The sequence below is a fragment of the Mesoplodon densirostris genome, chromosome 18 (assembly GCF_025265405.1).
Source record: "Mesoplodon densirostris isolate mMesDen1 chromosome 18, mMesDen1 primary haplotype, whole genome shotgun sequence".
In the NCBI taxonomy this organism is placed as follows: Eukaryota; Metazoa; Chordata; class Mammalia; order Artiodactyla; family Ziphiidae; genus Mesoplodon; species Mesoplodon densirostris.
The window spans coordinates 2,125,342-2,142,193 of NC_082678.1; the positions used below are offsets into that span (position 1 = coordinate 2,125,342).

The following is a 16,852-nucleotide window of genomic DNA, read 5'->3' on the forward strand; positions in this document are numbered from 1 at the left end:
ACAAAAAAAACACACCACATTTTCTCTGTAAGAAACCAAATCATATAACCAGTCCCAAGAAACCAAATCGTATGACCAGTCCCAAGGGCCAAACACTCTGGAATCCTTAGGCACCTTTAGTGAGTGGTCCACGTTAGTGGGCCTTCTGCTCTCATATTCAGATGAAATACAGAATGGGGCATTTTCTTTGCAGGTTACAAAGCATGAACAGGGCCAAAAAGAAAAGTCAGAATATTCAGTGGAACTAACATCTTGAGTAACAACCATTTTCTAAGAGTCAAAAACCAACCTTTGATAGAAATCTCTTTGCCTTGGAAATTATGCAGGTAACGAAGAAGCACTTCTTTCCAGTAACTGCGGTAGCTTATGAGCCCCAGATCTGAGAGTGGACGCTCTGGGGAGCCAACTTTTTCTTCCACTTTGGAAAGCAAATAACCTGCCAGGGAACAATACAGACACTGTGTCTCACCCTAGTAAGAACAATGTACCAACATGGAAAAAGATTTAAAGAGCAGAGTCTGCTTTGCAATATCAATTAGGGTTCAGTCATTTAATGCAATACTATGTTGGCTGCCTTTGTACAAACAAAAGGGGACGAATGTGTATTTACATTTACTTATAATAGACATTAAAAAAACTCTGAAAGGCTTCACTAGAAACTTATCAATGGTTATCTGTACGTATGTGTTAAGAACAGAGTAGATGAGGAATTCCCTGGCAGCCCAGTGATTAGGACTCAGCATTTTCACTGCCTGGGGCCTGGGTTCGATCCCTGGTCGGGGACTAAGATCCCACAAGCCAAGTGGTGCAGCCAAAAAAAAAAAAAAAAAAAAAAAAGCCGAGAAACAAAAACAAAGAACAGGGTAGATGGGAACAGAGATTGGGAAGTCATTTCACTATATAGCTATTAATCTTTTTCAAATTTTTGAACTTTAAGAATGGGTTATCTCAGTACTGCCTATGAAATACTAGTGGGGGGCGGGGAGGGGGGCAGGGATGGATACTATCTGAATTTCACTAAGTCACTAGTTTTAACATCTACATGTCTAACTTTCAACACCATGGGGATGTAGTCAGCAAGATTCATACCCCAGGAAACCACTGGATAATTAACCTGCTTTCTTCAACAAATAAATAGCAAAGAAAAAAAAGAGATGGAGTGGGAACTTTCATACTACAAGTGATTTATAAGCTACATCTATCAATCCCAATATCAGTTCTATCTGGATTTGAGTAAAAATAAATTTTTTTTATAAGAATAAAATCACAAAATAAGGAAAATTTGAATAGTATAATTTATGACATTAAGGAATTTTTTGGTTTTTTGGTATTTTTTAAGTATAACAGACCTTATTCTTTTAGAGATACCAAAATAGTTGAGGGTGGGACTATAGGTAAAACAAGATTGGCCATAAAATGGTAATCATTACAGGGGAGTTTATTATACTGTTATGCTACTTTTGTATATGTTTGAAAATTTCCATAAAGTTTATAAAATAGGTGTTACCTATTCAAACATATACAATCCCCTCATACCCTTACTGGATTGTGCCATTTCCTGATTCATCTCTTACCAGATGGCTTAAAAAAAAAAGGATCACAAAACTGTTTCTAAGAATTCTAATTTGACTAAAATATGTCATGTTACAGTGAATATCGAATAAAACACGGTTGAATCTCATTATTCACAGTAGTTATATTCTACAAAGTCACAGTGAACACTGAATTAGCGAATATTGAACCACTGCTCTTAGGGGAGATACAGGGTTAGGTTCCTGTGGGCTGCTGGTCATATTTTTGTCAACCAATCAATACATAGCCTCGTTTTATGTGCTTCTGTTTAAAAACACCTATTTAATACATACTGATGATTCATTAACAGTAAACTAACAGCCAACAGCACAATAATGCATGCCTGAATAAAACCTATCTATAAAACACACTTTCTCTGTAAGGCACATCACAGCCTTCCGAGACAGTACTTCAGCACTACGCTTAGGGACCATTTAAAATCAGCAGCAGTGAATTCCCTGGCGGTCCAGTAGTTGGGACTCCATGCTTTCACTGCCAAGGGCCCAGGTTCAATCCCTTGTTGGGGAACTAACATCCCACAAGCTGTGCGGCACGGCCAAAAAAAAAAAAAGAAAAGAAAATCAATAATAAAAAGCACAAAAATACGGGGATTTCCCTGGTGGTCCAGTGGTTAAGACTCCGCACTCCCAATGCAGGGGGCCCAGGTTTGATTCCTGGTTAGGGAACTAGATCCCGCATGCATGCTGCAACTAAAGGTCCCGCACACCACAACGAAGATCCCAGACAACTAAGACCTGGCGCAGCCACATAAATAAAGATTTAAAAAAAGGCACAAAAATATGAATGACATGGCACTGATAGACCGTGAAAAGGACACTGGCTTAAACACAGAGAGCTGAAACGAGGCACCTTGTTTAACCTCATCTGGGAATGCATGGTGCCTTTTTTTTTTTTTTGCTGCCATGGGCATGTTGATTGATTTGGGGCTTATGAATAAATTTTAATGAGTAGGCAAATTCCCCAATACAGAATCCATGATTAATAAGACTGCCTCTAGACAAAGGCTTACAAAACTAAAATTCTTAACACCCAAGAACAAATTTGAAGTCTTATGCATGTATGTGCTGTTGGTAAGTCTCAAACTGGGGTAATCCTAAAGAGCTTACTTTACTATCCTCTGTATCTCCCACCGTTAGGTACCAACTCAGGGTCTTGTATTCATTTGAGTGTTCAATGTGTATCAGGCCAACTGACAATGTTCAGATTTCTTCCACTTACTCATTCACTTAATACCAGTGTAATTCCACTACATGCCAGGAACTGTATAGATAGATCACAGGACAAAAAGACAAACAACAATATTCACATGGTCCCTGCTTGTGGAACTTATGACTTTCCCGTTTCACTTACTGAAATCAATGAGCATCTTGCCATAGCCCTGTCTCATGTACTGAGGCATGGTAAGGATACAGGATACATTGTAGTTGAGGAATGAATTCTTTTCCTAAAATCAAGAGCAAACAGATGAGCGGGTCATGAGAATTTGGAACTAAAGGTGTCAACAGTCCCACAGATACAAAACAAGGTTGCTTGCAAAATATATGCTACCTAGTCCCGAGGAGTGGCTGTCAGGCTCATAGCTGGTACATCCACACCCTTTATGATGATCCCAGGGTTTCCCTAGCTCTAAGATTTCCAGTCTCATCTTAAGGGGGCTGACTCTGGGTTCCTTACAGGCACAGAGCAGGGCAAGAAGGTTTAGAATGTGAGTCAGTCTAGAGCAGCCCTCTTTAAAAGCAGTATTTCAAAAGAGTGTTGCCTACTGGAGAAGGGAGGGAACCCAAACAGTAAGTCCCCATTCTGGAAGGGGGTCAAAACACGATTAAATCACATACTGCATGATTCCATTTATGTGAAATGTCCAGAACAGGCAAACTTACAGAGACAGTCGGGCTGGGAGGGAATGAGTGGAAATGAGGAGTGACTACTTATGGGTACGGGGTTTCTTACTGGGGTAACAAAAACTGATTGTGGTGACTGCCAGGTGGTGGCACAACTCTGTGAATATGCTAAAAACCACTACACCATACACTTTAAATGAGTGAATTGTATGGTAGGGGAATTATATTTCAGTAAAGTTGTTATATTAAAAAGTCATAAGCAAAATCTGGCCTTGAGTCTTTAAAGGCACAGTGGCGTTATCAACTGAAGGAGCCCAGCTAGAAAACCAGGCAAAAGGAACATATTCCTGGTTTTAAGCTAATAACACAGAGGAGAGCAAAGCCAGGAGAGTTGGTTGGCTTGACTACAAGATGTGGGCTTGTGGGTTAGTAGGCAGGGCCCTGGCCAGTAATTAATGGGCAGCTTCAATCCACAAGTCCAGAAATGAATAAATCAGAAGCTTTTAATAAAGAATTGCACATTGTCATTAGATAACCTTTGATTCGTGGATGTCCACCCCACCCCTTGCCAGCCTTTAAGAGAAGGGCTGTCCTCGCTGCCCAGGGAACTGCCCCTTTCCATCAGTGATCTGAGCCACCATATGCCAACATCAATCACCCTGCTCTGGTCATCAGCTTCTTAATCTCCAGATCCTGCTGACCTTGGAAAAATATCCAATCAGGTGACAACCAGTGTTGTCTGCTTCTGTCATAACATAGAACAGGAAGGGTTCCACATCATAATATAATGTCTTGTGGTCCAGAAAAAGCTTGGCCAACAGGCACAGGTTTTGGCAGTAGATCTGGAAGTAGAGAAACAACGTTTATGTGTGGGCCAGTGATTCTTATACTTATCAGATAAAGGCCTAAAATTTAAAGGTCATACCATTATTGTTAATGAAGCAGAAATTGTGTATTTTGGCCAATAGAAGAGTTCTATCTTCTTTACAAGGTGAGATGGAGATAAAACAAATTTCTGAAACCTGTGAATGTACAACACTTTCACCCCCTTTTCTGATGTCAGCACATAAAACAAATTTCTGAAACCTGTGAATGTACAATACTTTCACCCCCTTTTCTGATGTCAGCACTTTTTACCTTGTTTTTCTTGCCATCCACTTCAAACACAGAGATTGAACCTTTGCGATATATCTCATCTCCGGGTGGGTGTTTCCACACACACTTAGCCTGCAAGAGAATGGAATTCACATCAGAGAAACAAACCTTCCCAGTAAGACTGCTGCCCAAAAGGGAAAAGGAATCACAGGTCAAATTTGTTAGCTGAGATGGACAGCTGGACAAACCTGAGAACATAGAGCAAAACAGATTTTCTTTTTAGTGAAACAAATAAAGGCCTCTCAAGTCACTGCAATATATTTGTGGTATTTTTATAGCAGTTTGGAACAGGTTTTCTGGATTATATTCTGGCACTGTTCCAACCCAGGAGATTAAAATCATCTACCACGTAAAAGCAAGATAAATTTAAAAAAAATACCCCTAGCTTATTATAAAATGCCTTGTGCCAACAGGAAATTCTTAAGCAACTTATTTCTAGCAGCTGAGAGTTGCTAAGTAAAGGTACTCTCACCTTTACCAGAAACTTCTCATTACCACCTAAACCATTATGGTCTTTTTTTCAGATTAGAAAACAGACCCAGTGATAAAAACCATGCCCCCCTCTCCAAGTGTTCCGTTTGTTATACCATAATGAAATAGGAGCATGTCCTTCTGTGGCTTAAAAAAAAAAAAAAAAAAAAAGGCAAGGAAGCCTGGTTGAGCAGCAGGAAGCAGGGGGAGCGGAGGAGGGAGGAAGACAGGACAACGGACACTGACTTGGCCACAAGGGGGCACAAGGTTCTCCTTTCCTCACCCTCAATTGCTAATAGATTTAATGCAGCCGGGAAGCCACTGCTGTAAATGGGTGAATTTTTTAAAGGTTTTATGTAAAAATACTTTTTAAAATATCATTTAAAAGGCATATGTATATGGAATATTTTTTATTAAATTTTATTGTAACTCTTGGTGAACTCAAGAATCATGCCTCGATTTGTCACATGTAAGGCCACATATGCAGTAACTGGTCTTGTTTCAAGAAAGCTCCACCTGTAGTTTGTTCCTATCTCCACCCCTTTACTCATGTTGGCTTTTCCCAACAATAAGCAAACGAACAACAATTATCTGTTCAGAAACAGAAGCCAAACTGTTGGCCAAATGGCCAAAGAAAGCCCATTTCTGTGATTATGCCTAAAGCAATAGGAATCTTCAGAGGTGTGAATTAAAATAGGTTTTTATTTCATGAAATTCAATTTTTGTAACTCATATAATACAGTAGAGAACCTCAAATATTCAGAATGTTTACTTGATCCTCAAATTTATCTAGTCCCTTTGTTTCCTCCCCCTACTACTATTTCTTGCCTTTTTGCTACTTCATTGGTTAGTGCCACTAAATAAACAGAAACAAAAAGAAAAAGGGCATAAATAGTAAGCAGTTCATATCAATAAAAATACCAGTCTTTCACATAGCAAACCCTAAATTAGGTTATCTCCATGGACTTCAATCATGGAGTCCAGTCCTCACTCACCCACCTGCCCTCCCTCCCCCTCCCCCTCCCCCCTCCCCACATCCTTCCCCACCCAGTCTAGTGGGAGCCTAGTGGGCTGGAGTCTAGAGGGCTTAATTAGCAGTGGCAGTTCTGGGCCACTATGTACTCTAGAGTTGGGAACACAAAAAAGCAGTTATCACCAAACTGGGGAGAAGAGTGTTATGACAGAAATCATAGGAAGCCTGGGTTATAGATTCTCAGCATGTGGAAATCCTGGGAAATAAAGACGGAAGGGGAAGGGAAAAGAGACACCCTAAAAGGCCTTAGAGCCACAATTACGTTGTGACTATGGAAATAAGAAAAAAGATAGGTTTCCCCGCCTGACAGACTAATCTCCACCCCTGACCCTTCCCCATCCCTGCTCCATGGCAGAAATTCCCTTTAAGACAAAACTTTTCATTCCATACCTAGGGAAGGAAAAATGGCTTAAAACGGCAGAATACCTAGTGAGCACATCTGTCAACAATAAAATCAGATTCAAGTGTTTATTCCTATTTTCACAGGAATAAGACCGTTCAGAAACCAGAAGACACTAAGCAACTCAAGGGAGACGCTGACCTAAGGACCCATTCTGTTAATTTCGTAATTTGTCTTTCTTAAGCAAGTGTTCATTTAACACACATTTATGGGGCATTAACTGCCCATGCTAGCTGCTAGGGACACAAAAGGTGAGTCACGTCCCATCTCTGTCTAATGAAGGTCTATCTAATGAAGTCCATTTATTTTCATCTAGTTGAGACGCAGAAAAACTGTGGGCAGAGGTAATTCACATCCCAAGGGAGAAACAGACAAGAGCAGGCAGCAAGAAAAAAGACAGGGAGATGAGTATGACAGGATGTGGTTAAGGGCCACCCAGGCTTGCCACAGGCTGTATATCCCGACTCTGAAATGTGGCTTTCAATTTCCTGTGCCTTCCTCCCGTTTCTGTGGACCACTTAGAGGTGCTTAGATAGATGTCTAAATCTAGAGATCCCATAGCTTATCACCACTACGGTCATGGAGCCCCAAACAACTTACCATGTGTCGGCGGAGTATTGTTTGGCTCTTCATGTATTTTAAACAGAATTCACACATGTAAAGACGTCCCAGTCGTGCATATTCCTCAGGATAGGGAGAATGGTACCACGTATCAAGCTCATAGCGACCAAAAGCAATTGTTTTAATCATGTTGCTCCCCTCTGTGATTTGGCCTTGCAGCCTTAACTTCTCCTATTGTCGACAAGAAATTAAGTCAAAGGAGGATTAGAATTGATCATTTCTGTTGTTGTTAAGCTGTGTGCACGCCACCATGCTAGGCTATGAGAAAAAAAAAAATCAGATTTGGCTTCTATCTCATGAGAAACTTGCACTGAAGAGAACTACAGGAGCACAGATAACCAGAACCAGGAAGCTTACAGAAAATGTACTTACTATCTGCACTGCCCAGAGCACAGATCTCAATGGTGGCTTTCCCCTGCTCCCTACCACACTTTGGGCCTCATCTCCTGAACATCAGAACAAGTCCTTGGTAAAATTTTATGTTTACCAGCCAGAACCAAACTGAATCATAAAAGGCAATCTGTCACAAATACTCCCTACACCTTTACGAAACATTCTGAAACTGAACAAAAGGCTCTTTAGGATGTGCTTTACGTATCCGCAGCTTTTATAAAGCTGCGAGGATCTGCGTGACATACACCCATGGCAGCCGTGCTCTCAGCTGAGGTCCTTTAAAAAATAGTTTTGAAAGAGGGATGATGCTTTAATTCTGGAATCTAAAGCTAGAAAGTAGAAGGTATTTTTGGAGGGCTGTCCCCACTCAGCGGCTATGAGTTGGCTACAGAAATAATTTTGAATAACCAGGTAAAGAGTTGTGAAAAGCTGGCCTAGGAAATCCTCTGTTCCAGGGTAGGATAGAGAAAACCAGCAGCAGCAACCCAGCCTAGCCAAGGGCAGCCATCAAACCCTGCCTCCCACAAAACTTTCAACAAGTCTATTCGAGAATTTTTAAATAAAGTATTCAATATAATTTTTTTAAAGAGGAAGATGAAATTCACTTTACAAGCTAAATTTCCTTGAAGACATTCAATTCATTAAATCCGAGGTAAACTCAATCACAATTCTTTTTTTTGGCCGCACCGTGCATCATGCGGGATCTTAGTTCCCAGACCAGGGATCAAACCCATGCCCCCTGCAGTGGAAGCACAGAGTCTTAACCACTGGACCACCAGGGAAGACCCCTCAATCACAATTTTCTTAAAGCGAAATTGTTGAAAATTCTGCCTAGGGATTCAAAACTAAATGGTAACTATAAATAAAAATCAGAAGAGGAAACCATCTTGATACATGAAACTAGGCTGTGTCAAAGAACAATTCTAAAATATCTGACAACTGTATCCATTATTCCTCTTCACCGTTCTTTTTATTCTTTTATAGCTGTAATGAAGGGCTGAGGCAACCCTGCAAAGGGGAGTTCCTGTTTTGGTTAAGAGGACAACAGAGAGGGGTTATCTCCCAGTCTAGAGGTTCTCGGAATTGCAAATGACCCACCTGGCACAAAGGGATACCTGTTGTTTTACCCAGCTAACCACCTCCACAAAACAGGTCCTTCCAGGAGTTGAGGTGGGGAGGAAAAACTTTAAGGGACAAGGCAAGGGAGGAGGGGTATTTAATTTTAAATATGAATGGAAAGGAAGAAAGTCTCAAATTAGGATGGCTGGGGGAAGGGGAAAGAGTCAACCAGCAAGGTATATCTAATCCCCATCAAACTGACTGCTAATCATTTTTCTTGGCAGTTCCAAGTGCCCCTCACAAGTGGTCCTCAGCTTGGAGGTTTTACTACTCACCAGATCCTCTGAAGCCCGGGCTTGTGCTCTTCGGAAAAGATCCAAGTCATACTCGCTAGTCAGGTTTTCCAAAAGAGGTTCCCGAGTGTTCCCATAGGTCTGCCTGTGTTCCTAGGAAAATAACCAGAGCATGATACTCTCTGCTTCTAAGAACTTAATCTATTGCATTTCAATGGATGCCAACCAGAGGGCCAAGAACAACCATAAGCTATTTATTTAGTGCCTACTATTTGCTAGGCATTAGACTAGGCACTAGGGATTGAGTACAAAATAAACTATTTATCAGACAGGTTAATTCCAGAAGACACCCACTACCCACCCTAGTGAACCTGGAAAGGAAATGCTCTTATAATCCTCCAAAAGCGAGTTTCATTCTTTGGAACCCTATGCTTCCATTCCTTTCTCTGAAAATGTGCGTGACAATACAAAGAAACAAAATATAACAAACCCAAAGGCACTACCAATTCCTAGAATCCTGAGATCTGGAAGGAACCTTGGTGGATACTCCCCATTTAAAAACAAAACCAAATAAAAACTAGAATCTCTAAGCCTTCGAGTCTAAGCTTTTAGACTGAATAAAATCTGCAGGTAGGAAGGGGCAGTTGGACTGAGCAGTCTTCTGTAAACTCTTTCACTTGAACTGCTGCAGCGCCCACCACTACACGATCCACCGAAGGTACCGTCATGTTCCGACTTTAGAACTCCAGCCCAAGTGCGCTGGAAAAAAGGCTGGCCTCTGAGAAATGTTTTACTCAATATTAAGCAAGAACAAGGGACACAACAGACATAGAAAGTTAGAATCACAGAAATAGTCCAGTTTTAAATAAGTAACAAATCTTACCATGGCAGTCACTACACAAGTGTCCTTTCACAAGAAAGAAATTCCACAGGGGAAACTTCGCTTTTAACCCTTGATTCTAGCCCATCCCACTCCGTCCTAGACTCCACCTCCTACCCAGAGAACAGAAGATAATGGTTGTTAAGACGAGCAGATGGCTCATCCCAGGAAGCACTCAGCAGACTTGGCTCATATATTATCATATGAAGAAACCACTCACCAGCATCTTCACCCCTATTAAAATTTCTTCTGCTTAATCGGGGCCCATCTGATGGGTATCTTTTTTAATTTGGGCTGTTAACTAATACTTGGGTTTTAAGTGTAAGTTATTTCTTCTAGTTTCATAAATTTTTTTAAAAAGCTTTAAAAAATCCTACCCAGCATTTTTACCAGGAAGGTTCAGTCCAAATAACCTAGCCCAAACTAGTGGAAAGCAAATGTAAGGTAAATTTCGGGAGCTTTTACTTCAGACACTCTCTCTACCTGTATGATTCTGGGAAAATTACCTCTCTAAATCTCAGTTTCCCATCTATAAAACAGGTGAAATACCATCCATCTTTGTAACAAAGATTATGGGAGCAACATAACCACAGTGCCTACCTAGCACATAAGCACTCAATAAATGGTATTATCGTATTATTACACCTCTACCCAACTTGTAGATAAAAACACTGAACAAGACAGAGGGGAAGCATACAACTTCCCCCCCACAGCCCATTTCTAGAGTCTTCCCTCTCTACAAACCCAGCACAGTCTGGAGCAGGTGTTTAGCTACAAACTCACCCCACAGCCTCCACACATCTCAAACTGGACCATCTCCATTTACTCGTAAGGGTATCATTTTTAAGACCGTGTGGTAGTCATCACTGTCTTAAAAATGATACCCTTACGAGTAAATGGAGATGGTAGGAAATGGTAGTAAATTTGCTACCACAAAAGCAAATACATAGTTGGGCATATTTCCGTCTTAATGAAGCCATGCTAAGTATTCACAAACCATACTTTTAATAATCTATTCTAATGACTAAATAAACAAAGAGTCCAACTCCATGAAAAAATAAAAATACACATCAGAAGAAGATGCCAAAACATTAACAGTGGTTTATAGCTGGGAGGGTGATTTTTTTTTAAATTTTTCTTTTCTATAGTTGGTATTTTCAAAGTAAACGCTATGAAGAGATTTATAATAAATCTTTACTTAAAAATTAATATTTTGTGCAAAAAATTTTTGGAAGAATTTTTAATAAAATGGGGAAATCAGCTTAAGATAGGTAAATGAAAACACAGAATTAAAAGCTGTACTTATAGTAATATCCAAACTATGTAAATAAGGCATTGTAAAAAGCTAGAAAGTTTTATCCCAAAATGCTAGCTGTGGTTATTTTTAGGTAGTAGGATTAGTGTTTATTTCGAAATACTTGCCTTAATTGTTCTATATGTTTTATTACAAACGTGCACTACTTTTAAAACTAGAAAAATAAATTAAAATACTACAAAAAGACCTATTATACAATGTATCACCCAATTAATACCTTTTATCATGTAGGTATTTTATTCTTCCATTAAAGGAAATGCACTACTGCTTAGCTTGAATACTCTTCCTTACACAGACATCTCCAACATCATGATATTTGTTCGAGCGGGTAAATTTAACCCTTTAAACCTAAAGTGAGGTTTACAAACTAAAGGATTCAATTTTTTTTCATCTAAATTCTAACAGTATTTTGTTTTTCGAGGACTCCCAGTTCCACTCTTATTGGGGAATTATATATGGTGAACTCTAACTGCCAGAGAAGAGTCCTGTTACTTACAGAGCATACCAAATGGCAAATGTGAAAAGCAGAATCTTAGTAACCAAAAGGAATCAAATGTTATAGCAAGAGCTCATGGTAATTAAATATTTAACTTTTTCTCACCATGTATTTCTCTTTCTGTTCTTTGCTCAGCCCAGAATTTCTTTTCTTCCTGAGTTCAGCAACCTTTTCCTTATATCGCAACTGCCTCTCTGTTGGTGCCTAAAAAAAAGGAGGAAGTTGAGAAGAAGTTAGCTAGAAAACTCATTATGTAATTAAGTTTCTAAATGAAAGTAACATACACCAAAGAAGGGGGCGGGGGTGGGGGTGGGACGCCAGATGCATTACGGGCACCCTGTGGATACTGCGGTAACTTTAAAACTCCAAACGGGGTTCCCTCATCACCTAGAACACTACCCTGTCAGTTAATACGAGCTCAGGAAATGTATAATACTTTAAAATTAATCCAAACAGAATATCAACTAAGGATGGAAGCAACGGGAATAAAAGATTATTTCAATTCAATAGGCATTTACTGAATGCTTACAGTTTTCCAAGTACTGATACGAAAATGAATAAAAATTTAAAAACTGATTTAGAACCCAAGATAGACAATGAAGACAAGTGTAGAGTGCTTTTACCTGCCAAGCACTGGGAACAGGTACTTTACATGCATAATTTAGCTGACTACACTTCCAGGTAGGTATTATTCAAGGAAATAAAGTTTAGGGAGGTTAGCTGACCTGCCCAAGACCACACAGCTAAAGTAACAGAATCGCCGTATTCAAATCCAGATCCGTCTGTCTCCAAAGTCAAACTTCTCCCTCATCACCGTGCCTCCTCTGCTATCCACTTATAATCTAACCACAGAAACAGACATCCATATGATGAGCTATGTGTACATAATATGTGCCAAAGGCTAAACTAACAATCTGAGAACACTGCAAATAGGAATACATGAGGAAGAAATTCATTAATGGTAGAAGATTTGGGAAGAATTCCTACAACAGCTAAGAGTTGCACAAGGCCTTGAAGGAGAAACACAATCTCTTCTTGGTATAAGTATAGAGTTCTAGAGAGAAAAGTAGCAAGAGAAAGACCAAAGGCATTCATGGGGGAACAAGGAATTAAATGTAATCAATGGGCATGAACGTTCAGAGAGGCAGAAAGATTAGAGCGAAGCACCATCTTGGAATCCAACAGAAGAGAGAAGTAGAAGAAAAGTGACATAAACAACAAGCGTCAAATGCTAAGGAAGTTACTGGTGACATTGGAAACATACCACCAGAGCAGAGGGGCCTGAAAGTAAATTATAATGGGTTAGAAAGTGGATGCAAATAAGGAAATAGAGCAGCAAGTATAATCTTTCAAATAATCAAGATTACCTATTAATACTAATATTATTATTATTATTCTAGGTAGCACGATTCCTTCTTTTATGAGGTAGAAGTTTTTTTTCTTGAGAATTCACTATTTGGAAAAAGTACGATTCTAAATTTATGACCGAAGACCAGTTATCCAGACACAGCATCGAAAACGAGGCATGGATATACCTAAAGACCATTACAGGGCAGAGGAGATCCAAGACTTGGCTCTCAAACTGTTAACGGCCAGAGCTTTAACAAGGCCCGTACCTGGTGCCTGGTTGCATGCCTGTTGTTGTCATCTTGCCTGTGGGACAGCATCCTTTCTTCTATCTGCTTATCCCGGCTCTGTGCTCTCACCTGCAACCATCAACAACGTCAATCAATCCACCTGCCTCTAAGACTATGTTTACTTAAAGTGCAAGAATACAATAGTAATCCCTTGAATTTACACTGTACTTTTACTTTCAAAGGGTCTTCACATTTAGTATCACAATCTCTATAAGAAACAGATAAGGCAAGCTTCACATTCTGTTTTCTCAGCCATTATCCGAGAATCAGAGAAGTGAAATAATTAGAGCTAGGTGGTGGTAAAGCTAAGATTTTAAGTAAGTCTGATGACTCTGAGCCTCTGTACTCTCTCCCCTGTGCAACAGTATGTGTGAGGAAGTGCAAGAACAGAGTAAAGAAGTACAAAGAAAAGGTTAGACACTTGGGTTCAAGTCTATAGAGAAACTTAACTCTGTAGTTATGACCTTAGACAAATCACATTAGCTCTCCAAGTCTCAAATTCATCTTCTGGGCAGTGAGGACTCATATCCAACTCCCTATTCTGCATCAACACTAAAACTCAGCATGGTCAAAACAGAGGGACTGACACTCTCCCACAGATCTGCTCCACCCCAAATCTTCCCTGTAGCAATAAATAGCAACACTTTCTAAAGAACCGATCAGGTCAAAAACTTGAACGTCATGCTTGATTGTTCTCTGTCTCTCCCACCTCACAATGAATTCATCAGCAACTCTATCAGGCTGCCCCCCTCCAGAACATATCCTGAGTCCAACCAATTCTGACCATCTCCACTGACAATGACACTAGACCAGGCCACCATCTACTGCCTAAGCCGCAGACACAGCCTATCTACCCTGTGTCAACTCCTGCCCCCTCCAGTCCACTCTCCACATACCAGCAAGCTGTGATTTTTAAACAGTGTTTATGGTATTACACCACGTCTCTGTTAAAGCCCCCCGAACGCCTCCCACGGCCGTCAGAACAAAAGCATACTCCTTTTGCCAAGGCCTACAGGTCCTTCATGATATGGATCCTGCTTCTTCACTTCCCATCACGTTCCAGCCACACTGGCCGACTTTCCACCCTTCAAATGCAACCGTTTATCCCTGTCTCATGGCCTTTGTGTTTGCCCATCCTTCTACTCAGGACCTAGACACAACTAACTGCCTCTTTGCCGTCACCCATGACTCAGATAAAATGTCTTTCTCCACAGCCCAAGCAAAAGCAGTGCCGTACCCTGCCACCCCCAGAACAGTCACTCTCTGTTTAACCTTTTCATTTCTCACAACATTACCACTACACGAAATTCTGAATTGCTTACTAATTTTATATGTTGATTTTGCCTTCCCCCGTGAAAATGTAAACTCACTGAATTCAGTCTTCTGACTGAATAAAAATGGTAATATCACTGATTGCAATCATTTACTGGGAAACTCAGAGTAATTCTGTACATGCAAGTACTTTAAAAACTCTGGGGTTTTTAGTAAATGTGAGGAATTAGCCCAATCTTTCCATTTGGGATTCTAAATGTAATAAAAATATGTATCTTTCAGAAATTCTCCTGATCCTCACAAGCACATGGTCCAGTAGTAAAGATGGATTATGCTGAGCCTGATTCCCCTTGTGAAAAAGAGCACAGAAGAGGAAAGTTCAGGAAATGCGTTCCTTTTTTCAGAATTTTCTTCCCCACACTGAAAATTTTCTTTTTCTTTTTTAAAAAAGAAATTGCTTAAGGCAACATGTTCATACTGCTATTAGCCAACAATTTAAAAAGTTATACCTTAAGAAGACTTTTATGTAAAACCATCCATAGTATCAGATCGTTATATTTAAAGACAAGTGGTAACGGACAACTCTCAAAAACCAGAGATCACAGTTATTTTCAGAGCAAGAAGCACCTAATGCCTTGTCAGCTTCTGATGCAGATGTTGGAAGAGCTGTTCCTGTTTTGATCTGGTCTCACACTAATGGGAAGATAATGGGAAGACCTACCACTTCTACAGAGAGCAGAAGAAACTGCCTTGCTTATATTAGAGATCTGGGATGAAGGAAGATAAGAGTAAGTATCCACAGCCTCAAAATCTATGTAAGCATTGAAAGTATACTACTTTGCTGAAAGACTAAACACCACACAGAATGAAACTTTCCCTCCTGTGGTCTACTTGTAAATAAGAGAACACATTCCTGAATCAGGGAGAATTAATGTTAGCTGGGGAATCTCAGGAGGAAACTGGCCCAAACAGGAATAAACCTGTTATCCTGGCCTTCATAGCAAAATAACAACCACAAAAACGACAATTAATACTTTGGTCTAACCAAATTGGGTAACCTGTCCAAATACTACCTGAGCAATGCATTTAATTAGTAACATTTTCAACTCCTGCTTGCCCATAATTAGTTTCTTGGTTCCTCCTTGGTAGCAACAACCCAAACAGAAACATACAAAATAGGATCTGAGGCTTCACTCCTAAATCCATTATTCCAAATCCCAAAGGTTATTTAGAACCATATTTTTCAAGAATGTAAGACAAGAATTAGCCAAGAGTACGTGTGACTGAGAGTAACAAAAAGAAAAGTATTTCACAGAAACAGACAAAGAAAGAGGAAAAGAATTTTGAAAAACTTTTAAAAAACAAAATGTCCTCATAGATTTATAAGAAGAGAAACTAATGCATAAATATTGAGATCACATATTTATGCAAATTATTCCTTAGTGGAAAAGGTCCTTAGCAATCTTTGAAGATAATTTTCAACAGAAAATATCAAAGCACTTAGAGGATGATGTTCCAAATATTCCATAGATAATCTCATTGTTAATTTCTCTCAAAACACTCATTATGTAGAATAATTCATCTGTCTGTTTTTTTTTTTTAAACACAGTTGTTTTTTATAATGTTTCCTCCACTAGAATGTAAGAACGTGGACCTTGCCCATTTTGTTCACACTGTATCCCCATTGTTTAGCAAAGTGCCTGGCAAATGGTAAGCACTCAATAAGTATATGTTGAATAAATGACAATATAGTTACCTTGCATTCATCAGCTGAGAGGTTATGATAGAGAGGGCATCCTGATATAGAGAAATGTCTCTCGTGTTTTCCTGTAAGGTGTCCTGTTAAAGGAGGAAAAAACTTAATCTCAAGATGAAAGATTTAAGCTTGCAAAGTCGTATTTTTCTCTACCTTCCTCTACCTTTTTTTACAGTATCACTTTATCACGTACTTGTCTGATTACAGATTAAATCCATCAAAGGTAAGTGCTGTCAGGGTCATAACTTGTACCCACAATAAATTCTTTTCTTCCACAGGTTGGATCTAGCAATCTTTGTACACACTTGCATATATTCAGTATAAATTATAGTTCCTTCTTTTCTGATAATTATTTCTCAAATTCCAAAATGTCACTAAGCCCATAAACTTATTTAAAAGGCACAAAGTTGGGCTTCCCTGGTGGCGCAGTGGTTAAGAATCTGCCTGCCAATGCAGAGGACACGGGTTCGAGCCCTGGTCCGGGAAGATCCCACATGCCGCAGAGCAACTGAGCCCGTGTGCCACAACTGAGTGTGTGCTCTAGAGCCCGCGAGCCACAACTACTGAAGCCCGCACGCCTAGAGCCTGTGCTCCACAACAAGAGAAGCCACTGCAATGAGAAGCTCGCATACCACAA

At 39.8% G+C, this 16,852-nt stretch overlaps 1 protein-coding gene across 3 annotated transcripts in view; it reads right to left on the reverse strand.

Moving 5' to 3' along the window:
• KAT7 (lysine acetyltransferase 7) overlaps positions 1-16,852 on the reverse strand; it is a 31,063-nt gene that overhangs the window by 3,455 nt on the left and 10,756 nt on the right. For 2 of the 3 annotated variants that reach the window (XM_060082849.1, XM_060082847.1), the window contains exons 5-13: positions 16,216-16,298; positions 13,167-13,256; positions 11,656-11,754; positions 8,902-9,012; positions 7,094-7,285; positions 4,572-4,661; positions 4,136-4,276; positions 2,944-3,037; positions 290-436 (exon numbers count right to left, since the gene is read on the reverse strand). In XM_060082849.1, coding sequence (XP_059938832.1) covers positions 290-436; positions 2,944-3,037; positions 4,136-4,276; positions 4,572-4,661; positions 7,094-7,285; positions 8,902-9,012; positions 11,656-11,754; positions 13,167-13,256; positions 16,216-16,298 — 1,047 coding nt within the window. The remainder of the gene's footprint in view (positions 1-289; positions 437-2,943; positions 3,038-4,135; positions 4,277-4,571; positions 4,662-7,093; positions 7,286-8,901; positions 9,013-11,655; positions 11,755-13,166; positions 13,257-16,215; positions 16,299-16,852) is intronic. The other variant, XM_060082848.1, reaches the window with a different exon arrangement.